At 37.1% G+C, this 27,886-nt stretch overlaps 1 protein-coding gene across 1 annotated transcript in view; it reads left to right on the top strand.

The window, feature by feature from the left end:
• Positions 1–22,562, top strand: part of LOC695041 (mitochondrial adenyl nucleotide antiporter SLC25A24-like) — a 72,033-nt gene extending 49,471 nt beyond the window's left edge. Inside the window, exons 7-10 of the mRNA XM_077952260.1 lie at positions 15,838–15,945; positions 18,325–18,492; positions 20,975–21,125; positions 22,213–22,562. Of these exons, the coding sequence (XP_077808386.1) occupies positions 15,838–15,945; positions 18,325–18,492; positions 20,975–21,125; positions 22,213–22,391 (606 nt within the window). The 3' untranslated portion in view covers positions 22,392–22,562. The remainder of the gene's footprint in view (positions 1–15,837; positions 15,946–18,324; positions 18,493–20,974; positions 21,126–22,212) is intronic.
• Positions 22,563–27,886: the final 5,324 nt, after the last annotated feature.

Raw genomic sequence — 27,886 nt, 5'->3', positions numbered from 1 at the left:
ATAGTTACAGAAGTGCTACTATGTGGACACAGTCATAGCAGGTTTGTGGAAGCATTTTTCCTAGTGCTTCAGTTTCTTCCATGAAATGGGAAGCAAGGACATGTTGGATGTTTGAAGAAACAGAGGGTATGAAATAATCTTCTAGGAGAGTGGAAGAGCATGGATTGAGGAAACATAATAAGATTTCTGGCAGCAAAGGTGCAGTTGAAGTCAGTAGTCATGAATTTAAAGTGATATCAGGCAGCATGTAGATCTATAAAATCTTGTTTTCAATAGGTTTTGAACTCTGGCAGTTTCATATATCTAAATATTTATTGTGTGCCTACCATGTGCTAGCTAGGTCCCATGTCTGGGAATACATGAAAGAACAAGATAAATACTGTGTTTGGCCTTCTAGATCTTACATTCTATCAAAACTAGATATTAAAATTTAAGAAGTGTTTATTTAAATGCAAATATCAATTTAGGCCAGGCACAGTGGCTCACATCTATAGTCCCAGCACTTTGGGAGGCTGAGATGAGGGGATCACTTAGGCCCAGGAATTCAAGACCAGCCTAGGCAACATAGTGAGATCCTGTTTCTATAAAAAATAAAAATAAAATTGGCCAGATTTGGAGGCATACTCCTGTATTCCCAGCTACTTGGGAGGCTGAGGTGGGAGGATTGCTTGGCACTAGGAGTTTGAGGCTGCAGTGGGATGTGATTGTGCAGCTGCAATCCATCCTGGGTGACAGAGTGAGACCCTGTTTCTTTAAAAAACAAAAAAGAAAACTATGTTGCAAAGTATAAAAGAAGCATACCAGTGTGTATATTCATGATTATTACTAGGAATATGCATGTTGTTATTTGTGAGGTAAGGCACAGATGGAAAAAAAATGGCCTGTACCGTAAATCATCAGTATGTTGTCCTATTTATGGTGATACACAGGTGGCATAAAGGACACTCCAGGAAAATGTACTGTTTATTACTAACAGGACTTTGGTTTCAAATTTCTTTCTTGTCTTCAACCCTGATGAGCTGGAGTGGATCAAAATCTGCAACAAAGGACATCCTTTTCTCTATTTAGTGCCAAGCTTGATTAGAGGCAGACTGAAGTAGTCCATTTCATACTTCTGCTCCCTTAGGACCCATCCTGATTCCTGATAGCTTTCCAAGGGCACACCACCTTATGGGGGAAAAAGAGAATGAAAGGAATGCCACAGAAGATGCAAAAACCAGAAGTTGCTGCTGCCCAATTTTATTTATTAATATAATCTCATTTGTTTCCTCACTGTCTAGAAGCCCTACCTTCTCTGGTTAACCCACTTTTCACTTCCCTAGATTTTTCCTGAGGACTCAGTTTTTTTCCTTAACCCATAGCAGAGCACCTTATCATGGGAGGAGTGTTGCATGGGGTGAGGTAAAATAAGTTGTAATATAGGTTGTATTTTACTTCTTGGACCCTGTATAAAGTTCTTATCCCAGCATTATCCATACTTAACATGTCCAGTACTGCTGCTTGACAAGTATTGCTTTTCAAGTAAAAGAATTTTTTTGTTATTCCTTAACAAGTTGTGCTTTTCCTGTCTCCTTGATTTTGCTCACACTTTCTTTCTAGTTGAGTTACCCTTTTTCTCCTTTTAACATATCTAAATTATTTCAAGAACTGAAGTCTTTCCCTTCCGGAGAAGTAACCTATTTCGGTGTCTGCTCTTTCTGCCCTAGTATATTTATTGCTTGTACCACTTATGTAAACTAGAATTAGGTTTAGATGCATGTGACAGAAAACTCCAAACAATAGTGACTTAAAAAGATAGAAATTTCTTTCTTTCTCACAAAGTCTGAGGATAGGGAATTTAGGACTGGTATGGAAGTGCCTTGAAGGTGAAAAGAAACTCACTTGCATCCAGCTCACTGTTTACCATCTGTAGAGTATGATCCTTGTCTCCATGAGTCTGAGCTGGAACTCCAGCAATGACATGTAAGTTTTATGCAACAACTAGGGGAAGAAGCAAAGAAGGGCATGTCCCCTTCCATGCAGGACACTTCCACAAAGTGACATACAATACTTATGCTTATATATTATAAACCAAAACTTGGACACATGAACGCATCTAGTTGAAAGGAATCTAATTATATAGTCTTTAGCTGGGAAACAATATGTACAACTGTAAATTTTTGTTTCTTAGGAAAAAAGGAAGATTGATTCTTGGGATACCACCAGCAGCCTCTGCCACTTAACCAGTTTGTGTCCTCTCTTTTAAAACCTATGTTTTAAACAATGTCTTCTAGAAAAATAGTATGATTCTTTAGAATAGGGACCATAGCATCATTCTCAGAATAGTGCCAGCACATCACTGAGTATTACTAAGAGCCTAGTGTCATTATTTTATAGATGTAAAAATTGAGGCAAGAGAAGATAAATTACTTGAAGTGACACATTTAGTTGGCAATACAGTCAGAGTCAGAATCCTGTCCTTGGTCCCAGTTCTCCTACCTTGGGACAATGTTTCTAATACTATGTTAGAGTATAGGTCCTCAATCAGACTGGTAGGACGTATCAGTGTGGCTTTAAGTGGTTAACTGAGATTTGTAAATTATGATTAATAGTAGTTGAATACCAAAGTTTACGAGTGATTTACTCAAAAGGGAGATTTTATAGGGTAATACTTAAGGTCTGGCACTGGAACCAGGCTTTCTAAGTTCAAATCCTAGCTCTACCACTTGCTAGCTATGCAAAATACAGCAAGCTTCTTAACCTCTGTGTGCTTCAGTTTTCTTACATGTTCCTTAACTTAAAATAGAAGAAATAATGATTAGAGTTGTTGTGGGAATTAAGTGAATTAACATGTATAGAAAGTGCCTAGAACAATATCTGACACAAGCATTTATATGCATTTTCTATTTTTTTTTTTTTTTTTTTGTAATAGACAAGGCTATATCTTTAACATAATGGGCACTTTTACTTACTTGCAGCTAGGAGAGAAAAGAGGGCCTTATACTGGCATGTGTGGAATTGTACATAAAACATAACCCGTGGAAATGTGTGGCAAATGTGAATGTCAATTGTCATGTGTTCAGCTGGAAAAAATGTCTAAAAAATTAACAGATATTTTAGATTGTCAGGGTCTGCAAAACCACCCCCAGGTTCAGTGATTTGCTAGGAGTACTCACAGGACTCAGTGTATAGTCACACGTGTGGCTACAATTCATTACAGTGAAAGGATACAAAGCAAAATTGCCAAAGAGAAAAGGTGCATAGGGTGAAGACCAGAGGAAACCAGATGTAAGCTTTCAAGTGTCCCATAGAGTCACATTCCACATGCTTAAATCCTCCAGCAATGAGTTATAATAACACATGAAATGTCTATCCCATTAGAGACTTAGTGCCCAAGGTTTCACTGGGGTTGGTCACGTAAGTACCCTCTGCATGGCATGTTCCAATATTTCAGACTCCCACAAGGAAAGCAGATATTCAGCTCAAATAATATTGCTTGCATAAAAAGTTTAGGCACAGCGAGCCATTCTTATCAGGGAATGATGGGAACCCTTCCCAAATCCAAGTTACCAAACACCAGCCAAGGGCCAACTTTGAGGGCAGTCTTTTCTAAAGATAGCAGTTTCAGTCCTGCTATATTAACTCTTTTCTTCACACAAACCATTTTAGAAATGTCACCATGAAGGGTAAAAAATTTCCTGGTAAACTTTTAGCTTAAAAAAAAATACTACCTAATTCTTTGGCATCAAGGGATGCTATTATTTCTTTCTTTTATTTATTTATTTTTATTATTATTTCTTATATCTTTTTTTGCCTGTTCTTTCCCCGTACAGCTTTATTGAGGTATAACTGACAATTAAAAAGTTGTATATTTAAGGTATACAACTTGATGATTTGATATACCTGTACATTGTGAGGTGATAATCAAAATCAAGCCAATTAACATGCCCATCGTTTCACATCATAACCAGCTTCTTTTTGGAAATGTGTGATGAGAACCTTTAAGATCTATTCTCTTAGCAAAATTTCAAGTGTACAATACATTGTTGTTAACCATATTCACAGTGTTGCACGTTAAATCTCCAGAACTGATTAACTTTGAATAACTGAAACTTTGTACCCTTTGACCAATGTCTTCCCATTTCTGCCTCCTCCCAGGCCCTTGCAATCATCATTCTACTCTCTGCTTCTGTGAGTTTGACTATTTTCGATTCCACATATAAGTAAGATTGTGTAGTATTTGTCTTTCTGCATCTGGTTCATTTCACTTAGCGTAATGTCCTCTAAGTGGCAGGATTTATTTCTTTTTAAAGACTAAATAATATTCCATCGTATGGATTGTATGTATTCTGTTGTAATATTCCATTATATAACACATTTTCTTTAACCATTTATTCATCAATGGACATTTAGGTTACCTCCATATCTTGGCTATTGTGAATAATGCTGAAATGAACATCAGAGTGCAATTATCCCTTTGAGATACTGATTTCATTTCCTTTGGATATATACCCAGAAGTGTGATTGCTGGATCATCAGGTAGTTCTGTTTTAAATTTTTTGAGGAACCTACATATTGTTCTCTATATGGATATAGCAATTTATATACCATCATGAGTGTATAAGAATTCTTTTATTCTTTTTTAAATTCACATTCATAACACTTGTTATCTCTTGTCTTTCTGATAGTAGTCCTTCTAAAAGGTGTGAGGTGGTTTCTCTTGGTGGTTTTGGCTTGCATTTCCCTGTTTATTAGTGATGTTGAGCAGCTTTTCATATACCTGCTGGCCATTTGTATGTCTTCTTTGAGAAAATGTCTACTCAAGTTCTTTGTTCATTTTACAATCAGTTTCTTTTGCTATTCAGTTGCATGAGTTCCTTATCTGTTTTGCATACTAAACTCTTATCAGAAATATTATTTGCAAATATTTTCTCCCATTCTGTAGGTTGCCTTTTCACTCTGCCCAGTTATTTCCTTTGCTATGCAGAAGATATTTAGTTTGATGTAATTGCTCTTGTTTATTTTTGCTTTTGCTACCTGTGCTTTGGTATCATAAATATTTGAAAAATCATCACCCAGAAGAATGTCAAGAAGCTTCTCCCCTATGTTTCCTTCTAGTAGTTGTACTGCTAGAAGTACAGTACAACTGTACAGGCCTGATGTTTAAGTTTTTAATCCATTTTTAGTTGGTTTTTGTATATGGTGTGACATAAGGGTCTCCTTCTTCTACATGTGAATATCCAGTTTTTCCAACAGTATTTATTGAAGAGACTATCTTTTCCCCATTGAGTGTTCTTGGCATCTTATCAAAGGTCAGTTGACTGTAGATAAATGGGTTTGTTTCTAGGCTTTCTCTTCTGTTCCATTGATCTAGCTGTCTGTCTTTATTACCATCCTCCTTTTGTTATTATGGCTTTATAATTAATATGTTTTGAAATTGGAAAGTGGTTATGCTCCCAGCTTTGTTCCTCTTGCTCAAGACTGATTTGTGTATTCAGGGTCTTTTGTGGTTTCATATGAATTTTAGGAGTTTTAAAAATGTCTATAGAAGGAATAACACTGAATTTTTTGGGGGATTGCATTGAATTTGTAGATAGCTTTGGCTAGTATGGACATTTGAACAATGTTAATTCTTTCAGTTCTTTCAATGGACATGGATGTCTTTCTATTTATCTGTGTCTTCTTTAATTTCCTTCATCAATGTTTTATAATTTTCAGTGTACAAGTCTTTAACCTCTTTGGTTAAGTTTATTCCTACATATTTTAATCTTTTGTGCTATTGTGAATGGCAAAAAAGATTAAAGATTATTATTTTCTTAATTTCCTTTCCACATAGTTCATTGTTTGTGTACAGAAACACTAATGAATTTTGTATGGTGATTTTTCTATCCTGAAAATTTACTGAATTTGTTTATTATAACATTTTTGGGGAGATGAGTCTTTAGAATTTTCCATATATATGACCATGTCATCAAAAACAGAGATAATTTTACTTCTTTCTTTAGTTATGTCTTTACTTTTTCTTGCCTAATTGCTTCAACTAGGATTTCAGTACTATGTCGAAGTAGCAAGAGTGGACATCCTTGCCTTATACTGAATGTTAGAGGGAAAGCTTTCAATTTTTTCCCATTTATTATGACGTTAACTGTGGACTTTTAATATATGGACTTTATTGTGTTGAGGTAAGTTCCATCTATGCCTATTTTGCTGAGCATTTTAATTATAAATTAATGTTAAATAATGCTGTTTCTGCATCTATTGAGATGATTATGTGTTTTTTTTTTTTTTCCTTTCATTTTGTTATTGTGTTGTATCACTTTGATTGATTTGAGTATAGTGAACCATCTTTGCATCCCAGGGATAAATCCCACTTGGTCATCGTGTGTGAGCCTTTTAATGTGCTATTGAATTCAGTTTGCTAGTACTTTATGAAGGATTTTTATATCTGTGTTCATTAGGGATATTGGCCTTTTTTGTGTGTTATCTTTGTCTGGTTTGAAATCAGCCTGATGCTGTCCTCATAAAATAAATTTGGGAGTGTTCCCTGTTCTTCCACTTTTTGGAAGTATTTGAGAAGGATTGGTATTAATTCTTTGAATGTTTGGTAGAAGCTGTCCATAAAGTCATCTGGCCCTTGGCTTTTCTTTGTTGGGAAGTTTTTGATTACTGATTGAATCTCCTTTTTTTAACTGGTGTGTTCAGGCTTTCTATTTCTTCTTTATTCAGTTTTGGTAGATTGTATTCTCCTAGGAATATATCAGTTTCTCTCAAGTTATTCAATCTGTTGGCATATAATTCTTATAATCCTTATCAGTCTCTTATAATCCTTATTTTTATAACATAATGCTCCTTTTTATTTCTATTTTTATTTTATTTTTATTGTTTTTTTTGAGACGAAGTCTCACTCTGTCTGCCAGACCGGAGTGCAAATGGCACCATTTCGGCTCACCTCTATCTCTGCCTCCTGAGTTCAAGTGATTCTCCTCCCTCAGCCTCCCGAGTAGCTGGGACTACAGGCTGGTGCTACCATGCCCAGCTAATTTTTTTTGTATTTTTAGTAGAGACAGGGTTTCACTGTGTTAGCCAGGATGGTCTCGATCTCTTGACCTCGTGATCCACCCACCTCGGCCTTCCAAAGTGCTGGGATTACAGGCATGAACCACTGTGCCCAGCCACTATTTAATTTTTTTTTAGATGGAGTCTCGCTCTGTCTCCCAGGCTGGAGTGTGATACATGGTGTTGGCTCACTGCAACCTCCAGCTCCCGAGTTCAAGCCCAATTCTCCTGCTTCAGCCTTCTGAGTAGCTAGGATTACAGGTGCCTGCCCCCATGCCTGGCTAATTTTTTGTATTTTTAATAGAGATGGGGTTTCACCATATTGGCCAGACTGGTCTTGAACTCCTGACCTCAGGTGATCTGCCCACCTTGGCCTCCCAAAGTGCTAGGATTACAGGCGTGAGCCACCAAGCCCGGCCTATTTATAATTTTGATTATTTAAGCCTTCTCTCTTTTTTTCCTTAGTCTAGCTATGGTTTTGTCAGTTTTGTTTATCTTCAAAAACAAACAAACAAAAAAACCAACAACTACAACAACAGCAACGCAGTTTTATTGATTTCTTTTATTGCCTTTCTGTTCTCTATTTAATTTATTTCTACTCTCTGATCTCTATGAGTTCCTTCTTTATGTTAATTTTGGGATTAGTTTGTTTTCCTTTTGCTAGTTTCTTCATATTAGGTTGCTTACTTTTAATCCAGGCATGTAAGCCTATAAAATTCCCTCTTAGTACTACTTTTGCTGCATCCTGTAAGGTTTGATATCTTGTAGTTTGTTTGTTTGTTTCAAGATATGTTTAAAATTCCCTTTTGGTTTCCTTTTAGAAACTGGGGTTTGGCTAGGCATGGTACTCGTGCCTATATTCCCAGCAGTTTGGGAGGCCGAGGTGGGCAGATCACCTGAGGTCAGGAATTCGAGATCAGCCTACCCAACATGACGAAACCCTGTCTCTACTAATAATACAAAAAATTAGCTGGGCGTGATGGTAGGCGCCTATAATCCCAGCTACTTGGGAGGCTGAGGCAGGAGAATTGCTTGAACCCTGGAGGCAGAGGTTGCAGTGAACCAAGATCGTGCCACTGCATTCCAGCCTGGGCTATAAGAGTGAAACTCCATCTCAAAAAAAAGAAAAAGAAAAAAAAAAAAGAAATTGGAGTTTAAATTGGTTTTGAAACAACTTATTAGTTGTTCAAGAGTATGTTGATTAATATGCATTTATTTTTGTGAATTTTTTCATTTTCTTGTTGCTTATTATTTTCCAGTTTTGTTCCATTGTGGTCATAAAAGATACTTGGAATGACTTTAGTTTTCTTAAATATGTTAAGACTTGTTTTGTGACCTAACACATGGTCTGTACTGGAGAATGTTTCATGTATGCTTGAGAAGAATGAGTATTCTGCTGCTGCTGTTGGGTGGTAAGTTCTATATATGGTTGTTAGGTCCATTTGGTTTATTTGTTGGTTAAGTCACCTGTTTCTTTATTGACATTCTGTCTGGGAGTTCTATCCATGACTGAAAGTGGGGTATTAAAGTTCCCTACTATTATTGTGTTGCTATCTTTCCTTTCAGTTTTGTCAATATTTACCTTATATATTTAGGAACTCTGATGTTGGGTGCACATATATTTATATTTGTTATATCTTCCTGTTCAATCACTCCTTTTATCATTATATAATGTCATTATTTGTCTCTGGAGATGTCTGTTTTGTCTAAGTATAGCCGTGCATGCTTTCTTTTGGTTACTATTTGCATGAACTGTCTTTTTCTATCCCTTCACTTTCACCCCATATGTGTCTTTAAATATAAAGTGAGGTCATGCATGGTGGCTCACACCTGTAATCTCAGTGCTTTTGGAGACTGAGGCAGGAGGGTCACTTGAGGCTAAGAGTTCAAGACCATCCTGGACAACATAGTGAGACCCCCATCTCTACAAAAAGAAAAAAAAAATAGCCCTCCCTATAGTCCTAGCTACTCGGGAGGCTGAGGCAAGAGGATCATTTGAACCCAGGAGTTCGAGGCTGCGGTGAGCTATGATCATACCATTTCACTCCAGCCTGTATGACAGAGGAAGATGACCTTATCTCAAAAATAAGGAAAAAAAAAACCAACATATGTATATATATAAAGTGGTCTCTTGTATGCATTCAGCTACTGTATGTTTCTTGATTGGCGAGTTTAATGCATTTACCTTTAAAGTGATTATTAATAGGTAAACACTATTGCCATCTTATTAACTGTTTTCTGTCTGTTTTGCAGTTGTTTTCTTCTTCTCTTCCTGTCTTTCTTGGTTATTTTATGATTTTTTTGCAATGATTTGCTTTGATTCTTTTCACTTTATCTTTTGTGTATCAGAGTTTTTCTTTTGTGGTTACTTTGAGACTTGCATAAAATATTTGTAATTGTAATAATCTATTTTAAGTTGATACAACTTAACTTCAGTCACATACAAAAACTCTACACTTTACTTCCCTCTCTCATTTTGTGTTATAATCAGAGTTTGATAGTTTTTATATTGTGCATTCATTAACAACTTTTTTAATTTTTTAAAAGTTTTAATGTTTAATTTTTATTTTTGAACATTTACCTTCAGGGGCACATGTGCAGGTTTGTTACGTCGGTAAATGTGTGTCATGGGGGCTTGTTGTGCAGATTATTTCATCACCCAGGTATTAATCCTAGTGTCCATTAGTTATTTTTTCTGATTCTCTCCCTCCTCCTACCTTCTACCTTCTAATAGGCCCCAGTGTATATGGTTCCCCTCTATGTTTCCATGTGTTCTCATCATTTAGATCCCACTTATAAGTGAGAACATGTAGCATTTGGTTTTCTGTTCCTGCATTAGTTTTCTAAGGATGATGTCCTCCACCTCCATCCATGTTCCTGCAAAGGACATGATCTCATTATTTTTTATGGCTACATATTATTCCATGGTGTATATGTATATATATACCATTATAAAGAAATGTATACCATTTTCTTTATCCAGGCTATCATTGATGGGGATTTAGGCTGATTCCATGTATTTACTATTGTGAATAGTACTGCAATGAACATATGTGTGCACGTGTCTTCGTAATAGAATGATTTATATTCCCTTAGGTATATACCCAGTAATGGGATTGCTGGGTCAAATGACATTTCTATCTTTAGGTCTTTGAGGAATCACCACGATGTCCTCCACAATGCTTGAACTAATTTACACTCCCACCCACAGTGTATAAGTGTTCCTTTTTCTACATAATCTTGCCAGCATCTGTTATTTTTTGACTTTTTAATAATAGTCATTCTGACCGGTGTGAGATGGTATCTCATTGTGTTTTCATCATTTCTCTAATGATTAATAATGTTGAGGTTTTTTTTTTTTATATGCTTGCTGGCCACATGTATATCTTCTTTTGAGAAGTATCTGTTCATGTCCTTTGCCCGCTTTTTTTATAGGTTTTTTTTTTTCCTTGTAAATTTGTTTAAGTTCCTTATAGATGCTGGATATTAGACCTTTGTCAGATATGTAGTTTGCAAAAATTTTTCCCTTTCTGTAGGTTGTTTGTTTACTCTGTTGATAGTTTATTTTGCTAACAAATTTGTATATTTTAACTTTCATATTATACTTAAAGTAATTTGTGCATCCCCATTGCAATGTTACATTCATATATATTTGTCTATATGTTTACCTTTTCCAGTGAGATTTATTGTTATACGTGTTTTTGCATTGCTGTTTGGCATATTTTCTTTTCATTTTGAGGAATTGTCTTAAGCATTTCTGTACAACAGGTATAGTGTTGACAAACTCCCTCAGTTTTTGTTTGCCTGGGAAATATTTTATCTGTTTTTCATTTTAAAGTATAATTTTTCCAGGTATAGTATTATTGGTTGACAGAGTATTTCTTCTTTAGTGCTTTGACTATCATTCCACACTCTGCTGCTATACATCTTTTAGCTGAGAAATTAACTAATAGTTTTATAAGGGTCACCTTATATATGATGAGTCACTTTTCTTTTGCTGCTTTCAGAATTCTCTTTGTTTTTCACCTTGGAAATTTAATTTGATCATAAAGTGTCTTAATATAGTCCTATTTGGGTTGATCCTGTTTGGGGAATCTTTGAGTTTCGTGAACCTGGATGTCCATTTCCCTTTCAAGATTTGGCAAGTTTTCAGCTGTTTTTTCTTTTTTTTTTTTTTTTTTTTGAGACAGAGTCTTGCTCTGTCGCCCAGGCTGGGGTGCAGTGGCCGGATCTCAGCTCACTGCAAGCTCCGCCTCCCGGGTTTAGACCATTCTCCTGCCTCAGCCTCCCGAGTAGCTGGGACTACAGGCGCCCGCCACCTCGCCCAGCTAGTTTTTTGTATTTTTTAGTAGAGACGGGGTTTCACCATGTTAGCCAGGATGGTCTCGATCTCCTGACCTCGTGATCCGCCCGTCTCGGCCTCCCAAAGTGCTGGGATTACAGGCTTGAGCCACCGTGCCCGACCTGTTTTTTCTTTAAATAAGCTCTCTACTCCCCTTTTATCTCTCTTCTCCTTCTGGAACTTCCATAATGCATATATTGATTTGCTTGACGGTGTCCCATAAATTCCATAGGATTTCTTTTTTCACTCTTTTTTCTTTTTTTCTCTTCTGGATAATTTCAAATGACCTGTCTTCAAGTTGACATATGTTTCACTAGCTTGCTGAACTTCTTTAAAACAATTACTTTGGGTTATTTGTCAGGCAATTTGTGTATCTCCATTTATTTGGGTCCGGTTACTAGAAAATTATTATATTCTTTTGGTGATGAAAAGTTTCTGTGATATTTTCCTGTGTTCTTTGTAACTTTGTGTTTGCATTTCAACATTTGAAGGAAGAGTCACCTCTTCTAGGCTTTACAGACTGGATTTGGTGGGGGAAAACCATCACCTGCCGGTAGGTGTGAGGGTGTGGATGACTGCAGTGTGGCAGCTCTGGTTAAAGGGGAAGTAGAGTAGCATAGACTGCAGGTATCTCCATCAGCTTAGGTCCACATCAGCAAAGACTGCAGTGGTCCCTGGTGACCAAGGTTAAAGGTCTGCAGTGACAGTGAGGACTGATTAGGTCCTCTGTGGTGAAGGCTGTTGGCATGCCCTTCTCTTCTTTTCACTCACTGGGAGAAGTTGTGGTTGACAGGATCCCTCTTTGTACTAGGATCTGGGATACAGGGGTACTCATAGTGGTGGTGGTGCCATTGTCCAGGACACAAAGAGTGGCAGTGGTGCCTAGATCTGGAGTGTAGAACACACATTCCAAACATTAACACACACTGTCTGTGTGTTATCGGAGCCTGAGGCACAAGTGTGTGTGGAGCAGTGGTGGTGCTAATGTTTAGAATGCAGGCATGAGTGGAACAGTTGCAGAGCTGGGGTCTGGGGGTATGTGTGTGGAGGTGCTGGATAGTACATGGCTCTGGCCTGGACGGGGCACAGTGGCAGCACTTTCTGGTTGTGGGGCACAGAAGTGTGTACTTCAGGCAGCTGTCAGCTGAGGCCAGCACTGGCAAAGACTGTGGTAGTCCTTGGTGGTGAAGGCTGCTGGGGTCTTTCTACTCATGTGTCCTCTCACCAGAGGGCAGTTATGACCTAGGAGATCTCTCTTGGTGCAGATCTGGACTGGACTGAGAGCTAGGGTGACACAACTAAAATGCTTTCTGTGTTTTCCTTTGTGATCAGTCTCAGTTTTGTGTTCCATTGGGTTGTTGCTGCTCCTTCTTTGTACTCTGGAGCTCTCTCAAAGCTATTTTCATCAGTAGGTAGTTGTTTAAACATTGTTTTTGTGGGGGACTAATGTTGAGACCTTTTAGTCCACCATCTTGCTAAACATCCAGAAATCTATTATTTCTTATCTTGTAATCAGTATTGCTGGCCAGTCATCTTTTGCCTGGACTACTGCCATGGATTCCCAACTGGTATCATCATATCTCCAATCCATTTTTCACACTGCTACCAGAGTAGTCCCTTAAAAAGATAAATCTGGTTATGTCATCTCTCTACCTTAAAACCCTCCAGTGGTCACTCACTTCTCTTAATTGCAACATCTAAAATCCTTATTTTGACTAGCAAGGTGCAAAATGACTTGGCCTCTTGCCCTCTTCTTCACTTTCATTATTCTTTGCAGCCAAACTGGCTTTTTATTTTTCCACTTATTCTAGTACACCATGCTTCTTTTTATTTCAGGTACTTCTCATATGCTGTTTCCTCTACCCAACAGGAGGGAATTACAACCAATACTATTGTTAACTGTTCTCAAAGCTATACTTGATATTTGTTATCTCATTTGGCCAGTACTTTGGCTAGGTTTTTGTTTGGTGGGTAACATGAGCTTTTATCCCTGAGGAATCTGAACTTTTAGTTGCTTTGTTCTTCTTTTTGTTTGCTATCATTCCCCCATTCACTGTTACTACTATGCAGTAAAATACCATATATATAAGTGCTCACCTGTGTATCCTTGGGCTTTACCATATCAATGAAAGGTGACATGATTTTTACCTGCCAGCATCTAAGATCTATTTGCCTAGGGTCTTCCTCTGGCCTCTGGAGCCTGTTCTGTTTCTGGAAATGGCAGGCTGGAAATGATAAGGAATTAAGGCCCCTGGGAGCAGCCTTCACTAATAAGTGATGGACATTAGTAGATAAATACCCTAATGCCCTTGTTCATTTGGGTAGGATAATTCTGAAGTCTATGCTCTACATTATTTCCCAGAAGTTCTTAATAAGATTAAGCCCCAGTTGCATATCATGGCAGCTTGCTTAATAACACATACTTTATCAGCTTTTGCTATTCCCTTTCTCACATCCTCAGTCCCCTACCAGTATGTTCTAGCATCACCTCCAATGCCTTGTCTCAGGGTTGTGAAGCAGGTTCACTGTGCATTGGTTACTCTTCCACTTGCATGGTTCTGGTGAGACAGAACACTCGCACAATAAGTTAAGTGAAGGAACTTTATTACTCATAGATAGGCAGCAAGGGCCGATAGTAGCCTAGAATTCATGGCAAGCCAGTCCCCCAAAGCTCAGGAAGGCCATCCAGGGTGGATGGAGTCTTGTCTACATGTGTCCCATGTTACACTGCAGATGAGGGACTCTGAAAGGCACTCAGCTCTGGGTTTCATACTCAGGGGCAACTTGGCATGTGGGCTACTGCTGTAGGATATCCTGTTTTAGGATGCTTGGCGACTGAGCCCAGGCTAATCTGGCCAGTTTCCCCATCTCAGGATGTTGCATTTCCAGCACATTCTACAGTTATTCTTGAGAACTACAAGCAAGAAAGGAAAGAGCTTGGTTGTCAGGGTCATCAAAGGACTTGTCCTGCAAGAGTCTATTAGTATTATGTCTGTTATAATGATCTGTGATCAGTGATCTTTGAGATTATTATAGCAACATCTGATTTTTGCAGATAGTCAAGCTCTTTAGCATAATCGTATTTTCTTCTCTTGGGATACAGAAGCAGGTGACTTTCAAATATGAAGTGCCATGTTTCTTGACTCTCAACCCAGGCAAAGAAAGCTCCCTTAGCAGAGCTCTATTCCTCCCATTTCTGCTTGTAAAGTGGCTTTGGAGAAGGCCTTGCAGCATAAATTAGAGCAGTGCTTAAGCATTGTCTCATAGATCTTCCTTAAAGCAGCAAGGAGCAAACAACACCAACCAACATTCTGAGATTTTACAAGGAGTTTTCCTAGAACTTCAGGCTCAAAAAGCACATAGTCTACCTTTAAAGTTATCACAGGAGGCAGTTCAGTCAAGCATTTCCATAAAGCATCAAAAAGGTCATCACCTTCTTAGCCTGTAATATCTGTGTCCTGTCCTAACAATAAAGCAAGTGCCACATATTTTAGGTTTTAGTTATGGCAGCACCCTGTATCCAGGAACAAATTTCTATACTCGTTAGGGTTTATTTTAAGCTATTGTAACAAAGAGATTCCAAAATACAGTAACTTAAATAAGATAGAGGCAAGTGGCCCAGTGTTAACAGTACAGCTCTGCCAACTTCAATACAATTGTCTTCAAAGGTTGTACCTGTCTTTGCCATTTCCCAGGTAGAAGTAAGACAAGTGTCTTTAAGGTGATGTCTCAGAGTTTGTGTGTGCAACTTCCCCTCATAGCTCATTGGCCAAAATTAGACACTTAGCCATATATATCTAGCTATATAATGAATATATATGTAATGAGTACTAGATATAGTATTCATTATACAGAATGTGCTTACTAGAGCTATCTTGGATTCTAAATGGTTTTCTAGTTTTAATCTCCATGAAAATTGACTTTAGTTCCTGTGAAGCCTGATCTATAGGGTTAGATTTACATTTTCTTTTTTTTTCCACATGTGTTCTTGTGGTATACTAGCTATTACTCAGGCTAAGGCATAAAATCTTTCTCGTAAAAATAAAAAAAAAAAGCCTCTCACATTAAGTTACTATTCCTGACTATCCAGTAACCAAACAATATTGAATGCCTTGTATATGTAAAGTGTGGTGCTGAAAAGAGATAAAAGATATGATTTCTGTCTCCTTGGTGTCATTTATATGCCTCTTATGAAATAGCACATTCATATATATGCATAAAGTGATTTAATATTGTCAACTTATTCTGCAAAAAAGGAAAAGAGAGACTAAATGAAAGGGCTTTACTTATTATCTTAGATAATCAATTGCATAAAAATGAAAGGAATTCTAGGTTGTACTAATATTGGGTATCTAGTATACTTTTAAATATAATTTTATACTACTAATTAATATTATAAATATAGAAACAATATATATCTTGTTTCACTAACATTATACATTTCAATATTTTTTATGCAGTATAAGAAATTGCTTAGTTTTGATGGTGTTCATTTAGGAATTCTTGAAAGATTTATATCTGGCTCATTGGCTGGTGTAACTGCCCAGACCTGTATTTACCCCATGGAGGTATGTATTATAAAATCCTAACTAAAGTCATACTTTTAATGCAAATTATAACTTTTTATAAATGAATCTCAGATAAGTATTTTGTACAATAAGCAGCTTTATAGGTATAGGATTAAAATCTCATATCAAGAGTGAGTTGGTGGTCAAGCACAATAGCTCATGCCTGTAATCCTGGCACTTTGGGAGGCCAAAGTGGGAGGATCACCTGATTCAGGAGTTTGAGACCAGCCTGGGAAACATGGTGAAACCCCATCTCTACTAAAAATACAAAAATTAGCCAGGCATGGTGGTGCATGTCTGTAAAAAAAAAAAAAAAAAAAAAAAAAAGTCAGTTAGCCTCAATGGATTTTGTTGTTGTTGTTTAGGACAAAGGTATTATTGTGTATGAACCAAGAAGATAAACAATTTTGTTGATCAATTGATTGAGAGAATCACATATTCATTCATTGGGTAAATTTGTATTGTATACCTACTAAGTTTAAGGTATTTTGCTAGGTGCTATGCAGGGTCCAGAGAAGAGTCATACAGGGATTTTTGGCCATGTAGCTTGTAGTCTAGAAGGGGAAATAAAATATGCACATCAATAATAATAATCTAAAATAAGAATTATAAATTATAGAAAGATCAATATAAAGTGCTATGGAAATTGAGAAGGGGAGAAATTATTTCAAGCTAGGGATTTCATGAAAGACATGAATAAAGACTGGGTGTGGTGGCTCTTGCCTCTAATCCCAGCACTTTGTGAGGGTGAGGCAGGTGGACTATGTGAGCCCACGAGTGCGAGACCAGCCTGGGCAATATGGTGAAACCTCATCTCTGCAAAAAATACAAAAATTAGCCAGGTGTGATGGAGTGTGTTTGTAGCACCAGCTACTCGGGAGGCTGAAGTGGGAGGATCACTCCTCTATCAGGAGGTGAAGGTTGCGGTGAACCATGATTACACCATTGCACTCCAGCCTGGGCAACACAGCGAAAGAGACTAGAAAGATGAGAAGACCAGATGCAAGATATTGCCATCATTCAGGGAACTGATAATGAGAGTTCAAATTATGATAGTGACTAGGGGAAATTAACTCATGATAGAGCTGTCCTGAGAACTGTCAACTCGAAAAGTGGAAAGCAGGGGAAGGAAGAGGGCGAAGTTCTATTTGGGTCCCGTGTCTGAGTGTTTAGGAGAGTTGCATCGGAGGTACATCTTGAAAACAGGTAGAGAACGGGAGGAAGTGAACCAGACTCAAGAGAGGTGATGAGTTCAGATTTACACATATTTAAATTGAGCTGTTGATGGGACCACCAAGTTATGATTTTCAGTAGGCCGTTGCAAATGTGAAACTGAGACTTAAGATTTCAGGTGTTGGTGTGTTACCTGAGAGAGCTGTTATTTGAGGCCAGGAGATTGCCTCTGAAAAAAGTAATGATTTTAAAAATGCTGAGAAGAAGACTTTTGAGAAGGCCTTAATTTAGGGAGTGAGAGGAGAAAACCATGCCAGTGAAGCAGACAGAAAAGATTTACTTGGGTAAGAGGAGAGTGCACTGCCCTGGAGAGGAGTTTTAAAAATGGGACTATCTAAAGTGTCTAGTTCCGCAGAGAAGTCCATAAAAGGCTTCCTACTGACCGCTCAGAGGCAGCCCCATCAAAATACACAGTTTTGTCAATCAAGACAAAGTTTATACTTAAAAAAAATTTAACTTTTGTTTTAGATACAAAGGGTACATGTCTTGACTGTTTTAGAGAGCCATTTCTCCAAGCATGTATAAAGTACCTTTGAATTAATGGAATTAAGATGACAAGGAGTGAGACTCTATCAGGAGAATTAAATTGTGTGTAGGAATATTGATCATATACAGCCTACCAGGGCCTACTATTATCCTTATAGCTTCTGGGATTTCAATTCTTTATGAGCATAGAATGAGCCCAAGTCATATAAAATTGCAGTTTATGGGCCTCACTGTTACAATAGTTACCAGAGTATGTACTTTAAGCATATGTAGAATGTTTTATTCACGCTGGTTCTTTAGTTTAACATGACCATATATGTTTTCCCTTGAAATTTGGCTTGCTTTATTCTGAAGCAATAATGAATTTATTTCAGAACATGTTGCCTTTCAGCACATTAAAGGAATTTGCATGGATATATCACTCAAAGGCACCGGGATTGATTTTATTTTCCTGCTTGAATAATTTTAAAATATCTCTGTACTGTATCAGTTGTTCATAAGTAAGAGCCAGTTATTGAGAAGTTACAATCATGTTTATGATTGCTTTCTTTTATGATTTCTCTGATTTATAAACATCATGAGATAATGCAAATCCCTGGATTGCTAGATAAGATGGGTGAATCTGATCAATATATCTTTATTATATTCTTTTACATTTAGGTACTAAAGACCAGACTGGCTATAGGTAAAACTGGAGAGTATTCAGGGATTATTGATTGTGGCAAGAAGCTTCTAAAACAAGAAGGTGTCAGATCATTTTTCAAAGGTTATACTCCTAACTTGCTAGGCATTGTACCTTATGCAGGCATAGATCTTGCTGTTTATGAGGTGAGTTTATTCTCATAATATGATGTTATATGTTAGATTTGAAAATATGGCACAACAAGTTTTATTGTAGAAATATGGTTATAAATGACTTTTCATTAAAACAGCTTCTGACCAAGAGAGAATTGAATGGTTTTATCTTATTTTTCATTTTATATGTTACATATCTGGTATTCCAGTAATACTTTTATTTGGTGTTTTTTGTGAATCAATTTTTGGTAATAATAATTTTAAGTTCTGATAAAACAGTGATTCTCAATCCTAGATGCATATCAGAATCACCTACATATGGATCTTTAAAAAATATGTTTTTTTGGTTTTTTTGTTTTTTTTTTTGAGATGGAGTCTTGCTCTGTCACCCAGGCTGGAGTGCAGTGGCGTGATCTCGGCTCACTGCAAGCTCTGCCTCCCGGGTTCACCCCATTCTCCTGTCTCAGCCTCCCGAGTAGCTGGGACTACAGGTGCCCGCCACCTTGCCCGGCTAATTTTTTGCATTTTTAGTAGAGACGGGGTTTCACTGTGTTAGCCAGGATGGTCTTGATCTCCTGACCTTGTGATCCACCCGCCTTGGCCTCCTGAAGTGCTGGGATTACAGGCGTGAGCCACCGTGCCTGGCCAAAAAAATAGGATTCTTGGGCCACATCCTGAGATATTCTCATTTAATTATCCCGAGGAGACCGAGTGCAGTGGCTCAGGCATGTAATTCCAGCACTTCGGGAGGTTGAGGGGGTTGGATCCCTTGAGCCCAGGAGTTTGAGATCAGCCTTGGTAACACAGTGAAATCCCATCTTGACCAAAAATACAAAAATTGGCCAGTCTCATAACTTGGTCTCAAAATAAATAAATAGATTTAAAAATTTTTAAAAATTATCCTGAGGAGAGGCCTAGGATTCAGGTTTTTTAACTGCCCGGAAAAATCTGTTGTATAAGTAAGATTGTGAAAGTTGAGATATCATCACACAGTTGTAAAAATGAGAATGGAGGACAGGAGTAATTGCGGCCTGAGGAAGAAAGGCAGGATAGAGATAGGACAAAAAAGCTGATAGTGTAATGCATAGGCAAGATGCCAGCTTACTCCCCTTTCAGCTGATCATTTTATTTCTATGGCCATACATCTGTTTCAGGAAGCGCATCTTAGCAGTATATATACCATTTTGTCATAAGAACCAGGTGAAGGTGTGTGATTAGAGAATAAATTCATTCTCAACACAGGAAGGGCAGTTCTCTAGATATAAGCCCAGTGGTATTTTTGGCAAGTGGTGTCATCATCATGTGAAAGACAGATAACTTCCTTTAGCACTTTTAAAAGTACACTTATATTTTTGTAGGTGTTTAAAGTTGAATAAATTGAATAAATCAATAAAGTTGTAAAATTGAATATTACAGCATGCATTTATTTTCCTTTTTGTTTTCTTGCATCTATGATCCTATTACAATAAATTTGTTGCTGCTGTTTGTGTTGGGCTGTCGTCATTCTTTGATTTCTATGGTTCAGTATCTTCTGCTTTACACATTTGCCAGATGCCATTACACATTTCTCTTTGTATTGTTACATGACTGTAGTAAGTGCATACTGAGTAAAAACATTTCAAAATTTATTTTTTCAAAAGCATCAAATTACACATTTTGTAGTAATCACTGCAGTGCATAATGGTAAAGTTGCTGTCCTTTAATAAATGAACAGTTCTGGAAGCACTTACTGATGTTTTAAACTCAATATTTCTTAATTTCTTACAGTCACTTTTATTCAACCAAAAGAAAATAGGGACAGAGGACTCTTAAAAGTTGAGAAAATGTGATTTTGTTAACCTAGAGTGGATTGTGCAGTCTTCCTCTCTACAATAGTCTGTTGATCCCTGTGAGAATCTCCAGGTTTTTGTTTGAATATAATTTCAAACCAAAGAACAAGCAAAGCAAACAAACAAACAAAAAAACACCAAAACCCAAAACAAAACATAGGGGAACTCAAACTGAGGCAGTATGAATATGTTGGTTTGAAAACATTAGTGCAACCTGTCCCTGATAAGACTACAGGGATAGAGGCCGGGTGCGGTGGCTCACGCCTGTAATCCCAGCACTTTGGGAGGCCGAGGAAGGCGGATCACAAGGTCAGGAGATAGAGACCATCCTGGCTAACACGGTGAAACCCCGTCTCTACTAAAAATACAACAAATTTAGCCAGGTGTGGTGGCGAGCGCCTATAGTCCCAGCTACTCAGGAGGCTGAGGCAGGAGAAAGGCATGAACCCGGGAGGCAGAGCTCACAATGAGGTGAGATTGCACCACTGCACTCCAGCACTCCAGCCTGGGGGACAGAGCAAGACTCTGTCTCAAAAAAAAAAAAAAAAAAAAAAAAAAAAAAGACTACAGAGATAGCCCCCACCTTACTAAAACTTTATTCCACTTAGAGTTGCATAGTAGTAAGTTTTGTTTTCTATTGCATAGTAGTTGCGCAGTAATATATTTACTACTCTCTTCTCTGCCAGATTTTGAAGAATTATTGGCTAGAAAATTATTCAGGAAACTCTGTGAATCCTGGGATAATGATTTTGGTGGGATGTAGTACGTTGTCTAATACTTGCGGTCAGTTAGCCAGTTTCCCTGTGAACCTTATTAGAACTCACATGCAGGCTTCAGGTGAGTTTCTTTTCTTTAATGAATGAATAATAAGTTTAAAATTATGTTTTAAATGAGTATAAATTAATGACTTCAAAAATAAAACTGTAGAATTGATAAGCAAGAATCCCGAATTTATTATTTTACTGACTTTAGTCAGCTTTAGCTTTTTGTGCTTTTTAGATTTTATTTCCTCTCAAAGTATTGTTTGGAACTCTCCACATTTTCTTCAGTTACTAATGATCTCTTTAAGGAGTTTACAATTAGAAAGTACCATGCAGAACAATAGAAAAGATTATGCTTTTTTTCAAATAAACAGTTATTCCATATGATCATGTAATTTTACCTTAGTTCCACTATTATCATCATATTCTGCAACTGGAACTTAATACATTTGTGGAATGGAACTCAATTTTTTTTTTCCAATTTACTTAAGGAAGAGATATTAAGAAAAGGGAGGATATCTGTATTGTTTGTCTCAGTAAAATGTTAGGAATTTAGTTTTTAAGAAAATATCTTTATCACTTTTCAAGAAGGAAAAAAAACCCCACACAATCCTATTGTTATCTTCTTGACTAAACTGTTTATAGTTCATGTGTTAAGTGATATTCTTTAACATTCTCTTTCTTCTTGTCTTTTTAGTTAGATTTTTGGTTTTGATTTATATTCTCCAGGTGGAATATCTCTCCATCCATCCCATCGCCCATCCTTTCCTCTCTCTATTTGTGTCAGATCCAATTCCAAATACTCCTTTGAGGTCCCTTATGAAAGACTTTCAAGTGTTGTTTAATAGAATTTTCTGTGATGATGGAAATATTTTATATTTGTGCTATTCAGTATGATAGTCACTATTCCCAAGTGAATACTTGGGATTGTTGCCAGCGCAACTGAGGCAATGAATTCTTAGTTTTATTTAATTTTAATTAATTTAAATATAAATAGCCACATGTATCCATTGGGTACCATATTGAACAGCACAAGACATTCTACAGGTAGGGAGAGAGGTATATTCTGAAGTAATTTCAATCTCTGTAAATTCTCATTTATCATTGGATTTTCTTTATAAATATTAAATATTGAATTATGCTTTTTTTTTTCCAATTTATAGCCCTACTGGAAAAAGGAAAAACAACTTCTATGATTCGGCTCATTCAAGAAATATATACCAAAGAAGGAAAACTGGGATTTTACAGGGGTTTCACCCCAAACATCATAAAGGTGCTTCCTGCAGTAGGCATTGGCTGTGTGGCCTATGAAAAAGTGAAGTCACTTTTTGGATTAACCTAGAAGTGATATATCAAATTGTTGTCATTGCCGTAATCACTTAACTGTAAGATAATACCTGGATTATAAAGAGATGTTATCTTGTCCTAAGAGGAAAGAAATGTCAGATAATTGTTAAAATATTTTTTCATTATTACAAAATATATAAATTAAATAATAATTTTTATAAAGTTCTCTAATAATTTAAAATCTTTAATAGCCAAAAAATACTATTTACATTTTCTACTACTCTCCCTTGAATCCTAACTTAAAATTTGTTCTTGATTTGATTTGAATACACCATAGAGTAACATAAAACATTTGGTCAGCAATAGGACTTTATCTTTGAAAACGTTTTTATATTTGAAAACTTATTTTAAAAAAGCTGAGCTTGAAAAAGCTTTATACACTAAAAGAAAAATCAGTGCATTTAAAATTGATGTTATAGCAAATAATTCGGAGTCTGTTTCTTTTACTTAAGCAAAATGGAAAATTAGTTTCTAATTCCTTCTGTCACATTTTAGATGGAATAATGATAACATCTTTCTTACATCTCTGGGCGTTTTTATTTGTAAATGTGAATACTGTTGGTTCATTTTGATTCTTGATATTGTCAGCTTATATAAGGAAGTTGGCATTGATAACAAATCCAACACTGGACAAATTTTATTTATCTTCTGGTTGAAAACATTCGAGTGGAAGAATTTTATATGTTAAAACCATTATCTCATAGTTGTTGAAGCAATTCTTACTTCAACTTAAGAGTTGATTAAGTCAACCCTTTGATACCCTAAATATCTTCTCTTCACTTTTATTTAAAAAAATTATATTCTTTCCTGGGATTAAATAATTGTGTGGAGAGATGGTGGTAATGGGTTGACTGGACACTAACAGGCCTCAAATGAAGACGCCTGGCTCAACCGACTGAAGTCCAGGCTTTGATTTTTAGCCTTGATGGTCCAAAAGTTTGACCTTATTAATTTCCTTAAAATGATCAGTTTTTTGGTGCTAGATTAACAAAAATTGCTCACAGGATTGAGATATAGATCACAAAGCAAACCCATTAAAATTCACAGTGGTGCTTAATACTTTCCATTAACCAGAGAACTTTCGTCCCTTCTCCAAGGCACACTGTTTCCTAGTGTCAAACTACCTTGGAAACCAAATAGTTACTAGGAAGAGTGATGTGGAATTAGAACAAAGAGAAGAAGATACTTTTGAGGAATATTTTACTTAGGCCCATCCCAGTTAAGGTGGGAAGAGTTGGGAAACTTGCATACAAGGGGAGAGGAGCTGAGAACTAAAGTAGGAGAGTGGAAAGAATTGTGAAACTTGAGCTAAATTAAGCCACAGATCAACAGAAGAGAGAAAGGCAAATCTCATGTGAACCCTGGGAATAGGTGTGTAAGAAATTTGACTAATGGCAGTAGTTGTACAGATAGACTTTTATAAAGCATTCCAAGGCTCATGAAACAACTTGAACAGTAACATGAAAATGGAGTTCATGGAACATCAGGAAGATTGCAAGTAACCTGGTCATTTGAAAATGTGTAGTATATAGGAAGATATAGTGAGCTACAAGGCTACTGCCTTGTAGTAGGTTGGCAGGTTGGCAACAGGGGCTTTCTATTATATATGCTAATAACATTCTCTAGTGTAAAAAGATAATTTTGGCAATAGAATGAAACCATTGAAAGAAGAGATAGGGCCAAGTGTGGTGGCTCACACCTGTAGACCAAATGCTTTAAGAGGCTTAGATAGGAGGATCACATGAGGCTAGGAGTTCATGACCAGCCTGGCCAACAAAGTGAGACTCTGCCTCTGCAAAAGAAATATAAAAAATTAGCATGGTGGCACACGTGTGGAGTCCCAGCTACCTGGGAGGCTGAGGCAGGAGAATCACTTGAGCCCAATAGTTAGAGGCTGTAGCAAGCTATGATTGTGTCACTGCACTCTAGCCTGGGCAGCAGAGCAAGAATCCATCTAGTAAAAAAAAAAAAAAAAAAAAAAAAAGGAGATAGTAGAGCCAAGGAGATCAATTCAGACATTATTACCATAGGTCTAGTTAGAATATGCTGGCTTCTAAGTAAAGACTTCTCTTTAGAGTAGGTAGAAGTCTAGACTTTTTGATTATTGTATCCGAGGTCAAAGTCTAATCTGTCTTTTTTAAAATTAGAAAATTAAAATTTATTTTATTAAGTGCCTAATATGTGCCAGGTACCCTTTCAAAGCACTTTTAAAGGTTCTCTTGCTTAATTCTATCAACTCTACTAGAAGGTTGAGATTATTATCCTGATTTTCAAATGAAGAAACTGAGTTCAGAGAGGTAAGTGCCCTAAGCAAATCTTCTAATATTTCCCACTTTATGAAGGATTGTGCTCATTTCTTACCTTCAGGGCCTTCATTTTGTATAAGAGCCTGCTGTCAGCCATAATCTTGGCTGTGACTTGGATATTTTGTAAAAAACTGAAAAAATGATGATTTAGCCCATGTCCTCAGTGTGCAGCCTCTCAGTACTCTTTTAGTCCAAGCCTGACTGATACTCTTCTTGCTCTTAAATACTGAGAATGCTTGAGAGATAACATTTATGTAAAAATGGTTATCACAATGTAACATGAACACTGAGACTTGAATCTAGAATGAATCATGAAGAAATACCAGCAGTTCTTTCTAAGCATCAGAGAAGAAAATAACTGGATAATATTTTAAGGACTGCGGTGTCAGGAGTTGAGTTTAACACAGAGGCACATTTCTGCATGGTTTCTCAGATAGCACAGTTTAAAGATCAGCCTCCCCAGTTACCTTGCAGGCCTGTGATACAAATTAGTAAAATTCTGTCTCATGGCCCCTGGGTTACTCTGTTTCACTCAGGCCCATCCCAATTAAGGTGGGAAGAGTTAGGAACCTTGTATACAAGGGAAGAGGACCTGAGACCTAAAGTAGGAGAGTGGAAAGAATTGTGGAACTTGAGCTACATTAACCCAGAAACTGACAGAAGAGCATAGTAGAATGTTATAGGATATGATTAAGATTTTTGGCTGGGAATTAAATATAAAGAAGACCATAGCAGATGTCATCTGGGAGGTGGTTAGGATTAAGTGCCTATTGAAATTTTTGACTCCAAGAAATCTCTGCATCTCATCCAGAAAGATAAAAAACTCTCTGGACAAGTACAGAATCCTTTCAGGAATTTATTTGCAGTCCACAGAAGCAAAACAGTAAGCCCTCAGATCTCTAGAGTGCTGTAGTAGAGTGCCCACTTGCCTAGTTTCAGGCAGAACCTGTGTTTCTGAAGGCACTGCTGAATGTTTTGATACTCCCACTCTGCTCAGACTGCATATTTAAAAGTTAGTTTATTAACCCATTTATTTTAGAGAAAGCAACTGAAAAAGTCATATTAGTCATAACATGCTAATGGAGGGTTATAAACCTTTGCAGAACTCAAAAAGCAACCATGAGTTCTTGTCGTAGTCTTTTTTTTTTTTTTTTTTTTTTTTTTTTGCTGTTATAGCAGAATACCACAGACTGTGTTATTTATTTATTTATTTATTTATTTATTTTTGAGATGGAGTCTCGCTCTGCCACCCAGGCTGGAGTGCAGTGGTATGATCTTGGCTCACTGTAACCTCCACCTCCCAGGTTCAAGAAATTCTCCTGTCTCAGCCTCCCCAGTAGCTGGGACTACAGGTGCATGCCACCACGCCTGGCTAATTTTTGTATTTTTAGTAGAGACGGGGTTTCACCATATTGGCCAGGCTTGTCTCAAACTCCAGACCTTGTGATTTGCCCACCTTGGCCTCCCAAAGTGTTGGGATTACAGGCATGAGCCCCCACGCCCGGCCTTGTAATTTGTAAGAACAGAAATTTACTTGGCTTATGATTCTGAAGGCTGGGAAGTCCAAGGCTGAGGGACTGTCTCTGGTGAGGGTCGTCTTGCTATGTTATAACATGGCAAAGGCATCACACTGGTGGGTGAGAGAGAGGGAAAGAAGCAAGCCAAACACCCTCTTTTATAAGGACCTCTCTCCTGTGATAATGGCATTAATCCATTTATGAGGGCAGAGCCTCTCTCTCACCTTATATAAAAATAAACTCAAAATGGACAAAGACTTTAAGATGTGAAATGATAAAAATTATGGAAGACAACCTAGGAAAAAAACTTCTGGACATTGCTGTAGGCAAAAAATTCATGACTAAGACCCCAAAAGCAAATGCAATTAAAACAAAAATAAGTAAATGGGACCTAAATAAATAAATGGAACCTAATTAAACTAGAAAACTTCTGTGCAGCAAAGGGAATAATCAGCAGAGTAAACACACAACCTACAGAATGGGAGAAAATATTTGCAGATTATGCATCTGACAAAGGACTAATATCTAGCATCTACAAGGAACTCAAATCATCGAGAAAAAACAAATAATCCCATCAAAAAATGGGCAAATTATATGAATAGACATTTCTCAAAAGAAGATATACAAATAGCTAATAAACATATTAAAAATGTTCCAGATCACTAATTATCAGGAAAATGCAAATTAAAACCTCAATGAGATACCACCTTACTCCTGCAAGAATGGGCTTTATAAAAAGTCAAAAGACAATAGATGTTGGCATGGATGTGGTAAAAAGGGAACGCTTAGACACTGCTGGTGGGAATGTAAAGTAGTGCAACCTCAGTGGAAAACAGTATGGAGATTTCTTAAAGAGCTAAAAGGAGATCTATCATTTCATCCAGCAACCCCACTACTGGGTATCCACCCAAAGGAAAAGAAGTCCATTTATCAAAAAGACACCTGCATACGAATGTTCATTGCAGCACAATTCACAAAGTATGGAACCAACCTGAGTGCCCATCAACCAATGAATGGATAAAGAAAATATGGTATACATACACCATGGAATACTACTCAGCCATAAAATAAGAATGAAATAATGTCCTTTGCAAGAACTTGGATGGAGCTGGAGGCTATTATTCTAAGTGAAGTAACTCAGGAACTCGCAGAACCACAAGATAAGGGGTTGATAAATGAAGGCCTGGGGAGGTAGACAGTGGGAGGGAACAGTCCTGCTCCTGATGTGGAAAACCAAATACTGTATTTTCTCACTTATAAATGGGAGCTAAGCTATGGGTACACAAAGGCATACAGAGTGATTAATGGACTTTGGAGACTCACATGGGGAAGGATGGGAGGGGTTGAGAGATAACAAACTACATATGGGGCACCATGTACATTTCTCAGGTGGTGGGTGCACAAAAATCTCAGACTTCACCAGTATACAGTTCATCCATGTAATCAGAAATTACTTGTACCCCAAAAGCTATTGAAATAAAAAATTATTAATAAAAATATATGCAGAAATGTTAGGTTACAATTTTCATATATCTGTAGCGGGTATTTTTGTGCAGGTAAGTTTTCAATGATAAAAAAGTTGGTGCTGTTGTGTTTTTTTTTCTCATAATACCTTAATTTAAATGCTGAGCATATTCCTTTTTGTTAATCATAGAAGAATGAAATGG

This window comes from Macaca mulatta, chromosome 1 (genome assembly GCF_049350105.2).
Source record: "Macaca mulatta isolate MMU2019108-1 chromosome 1, T2T-MMU8v2.0, whole genome shotgun sequence".
Lineage (NCBI taxonomy): Eukaryota > Metazoa > Chordata > Mammalia > Primates > Cercopithecidae > Macaca > Macaca mulatta.
Note: the sequence above shows the minus strand (reverse complement) of the source record. Positions and strands in the feature narration are given on the sequence as shown.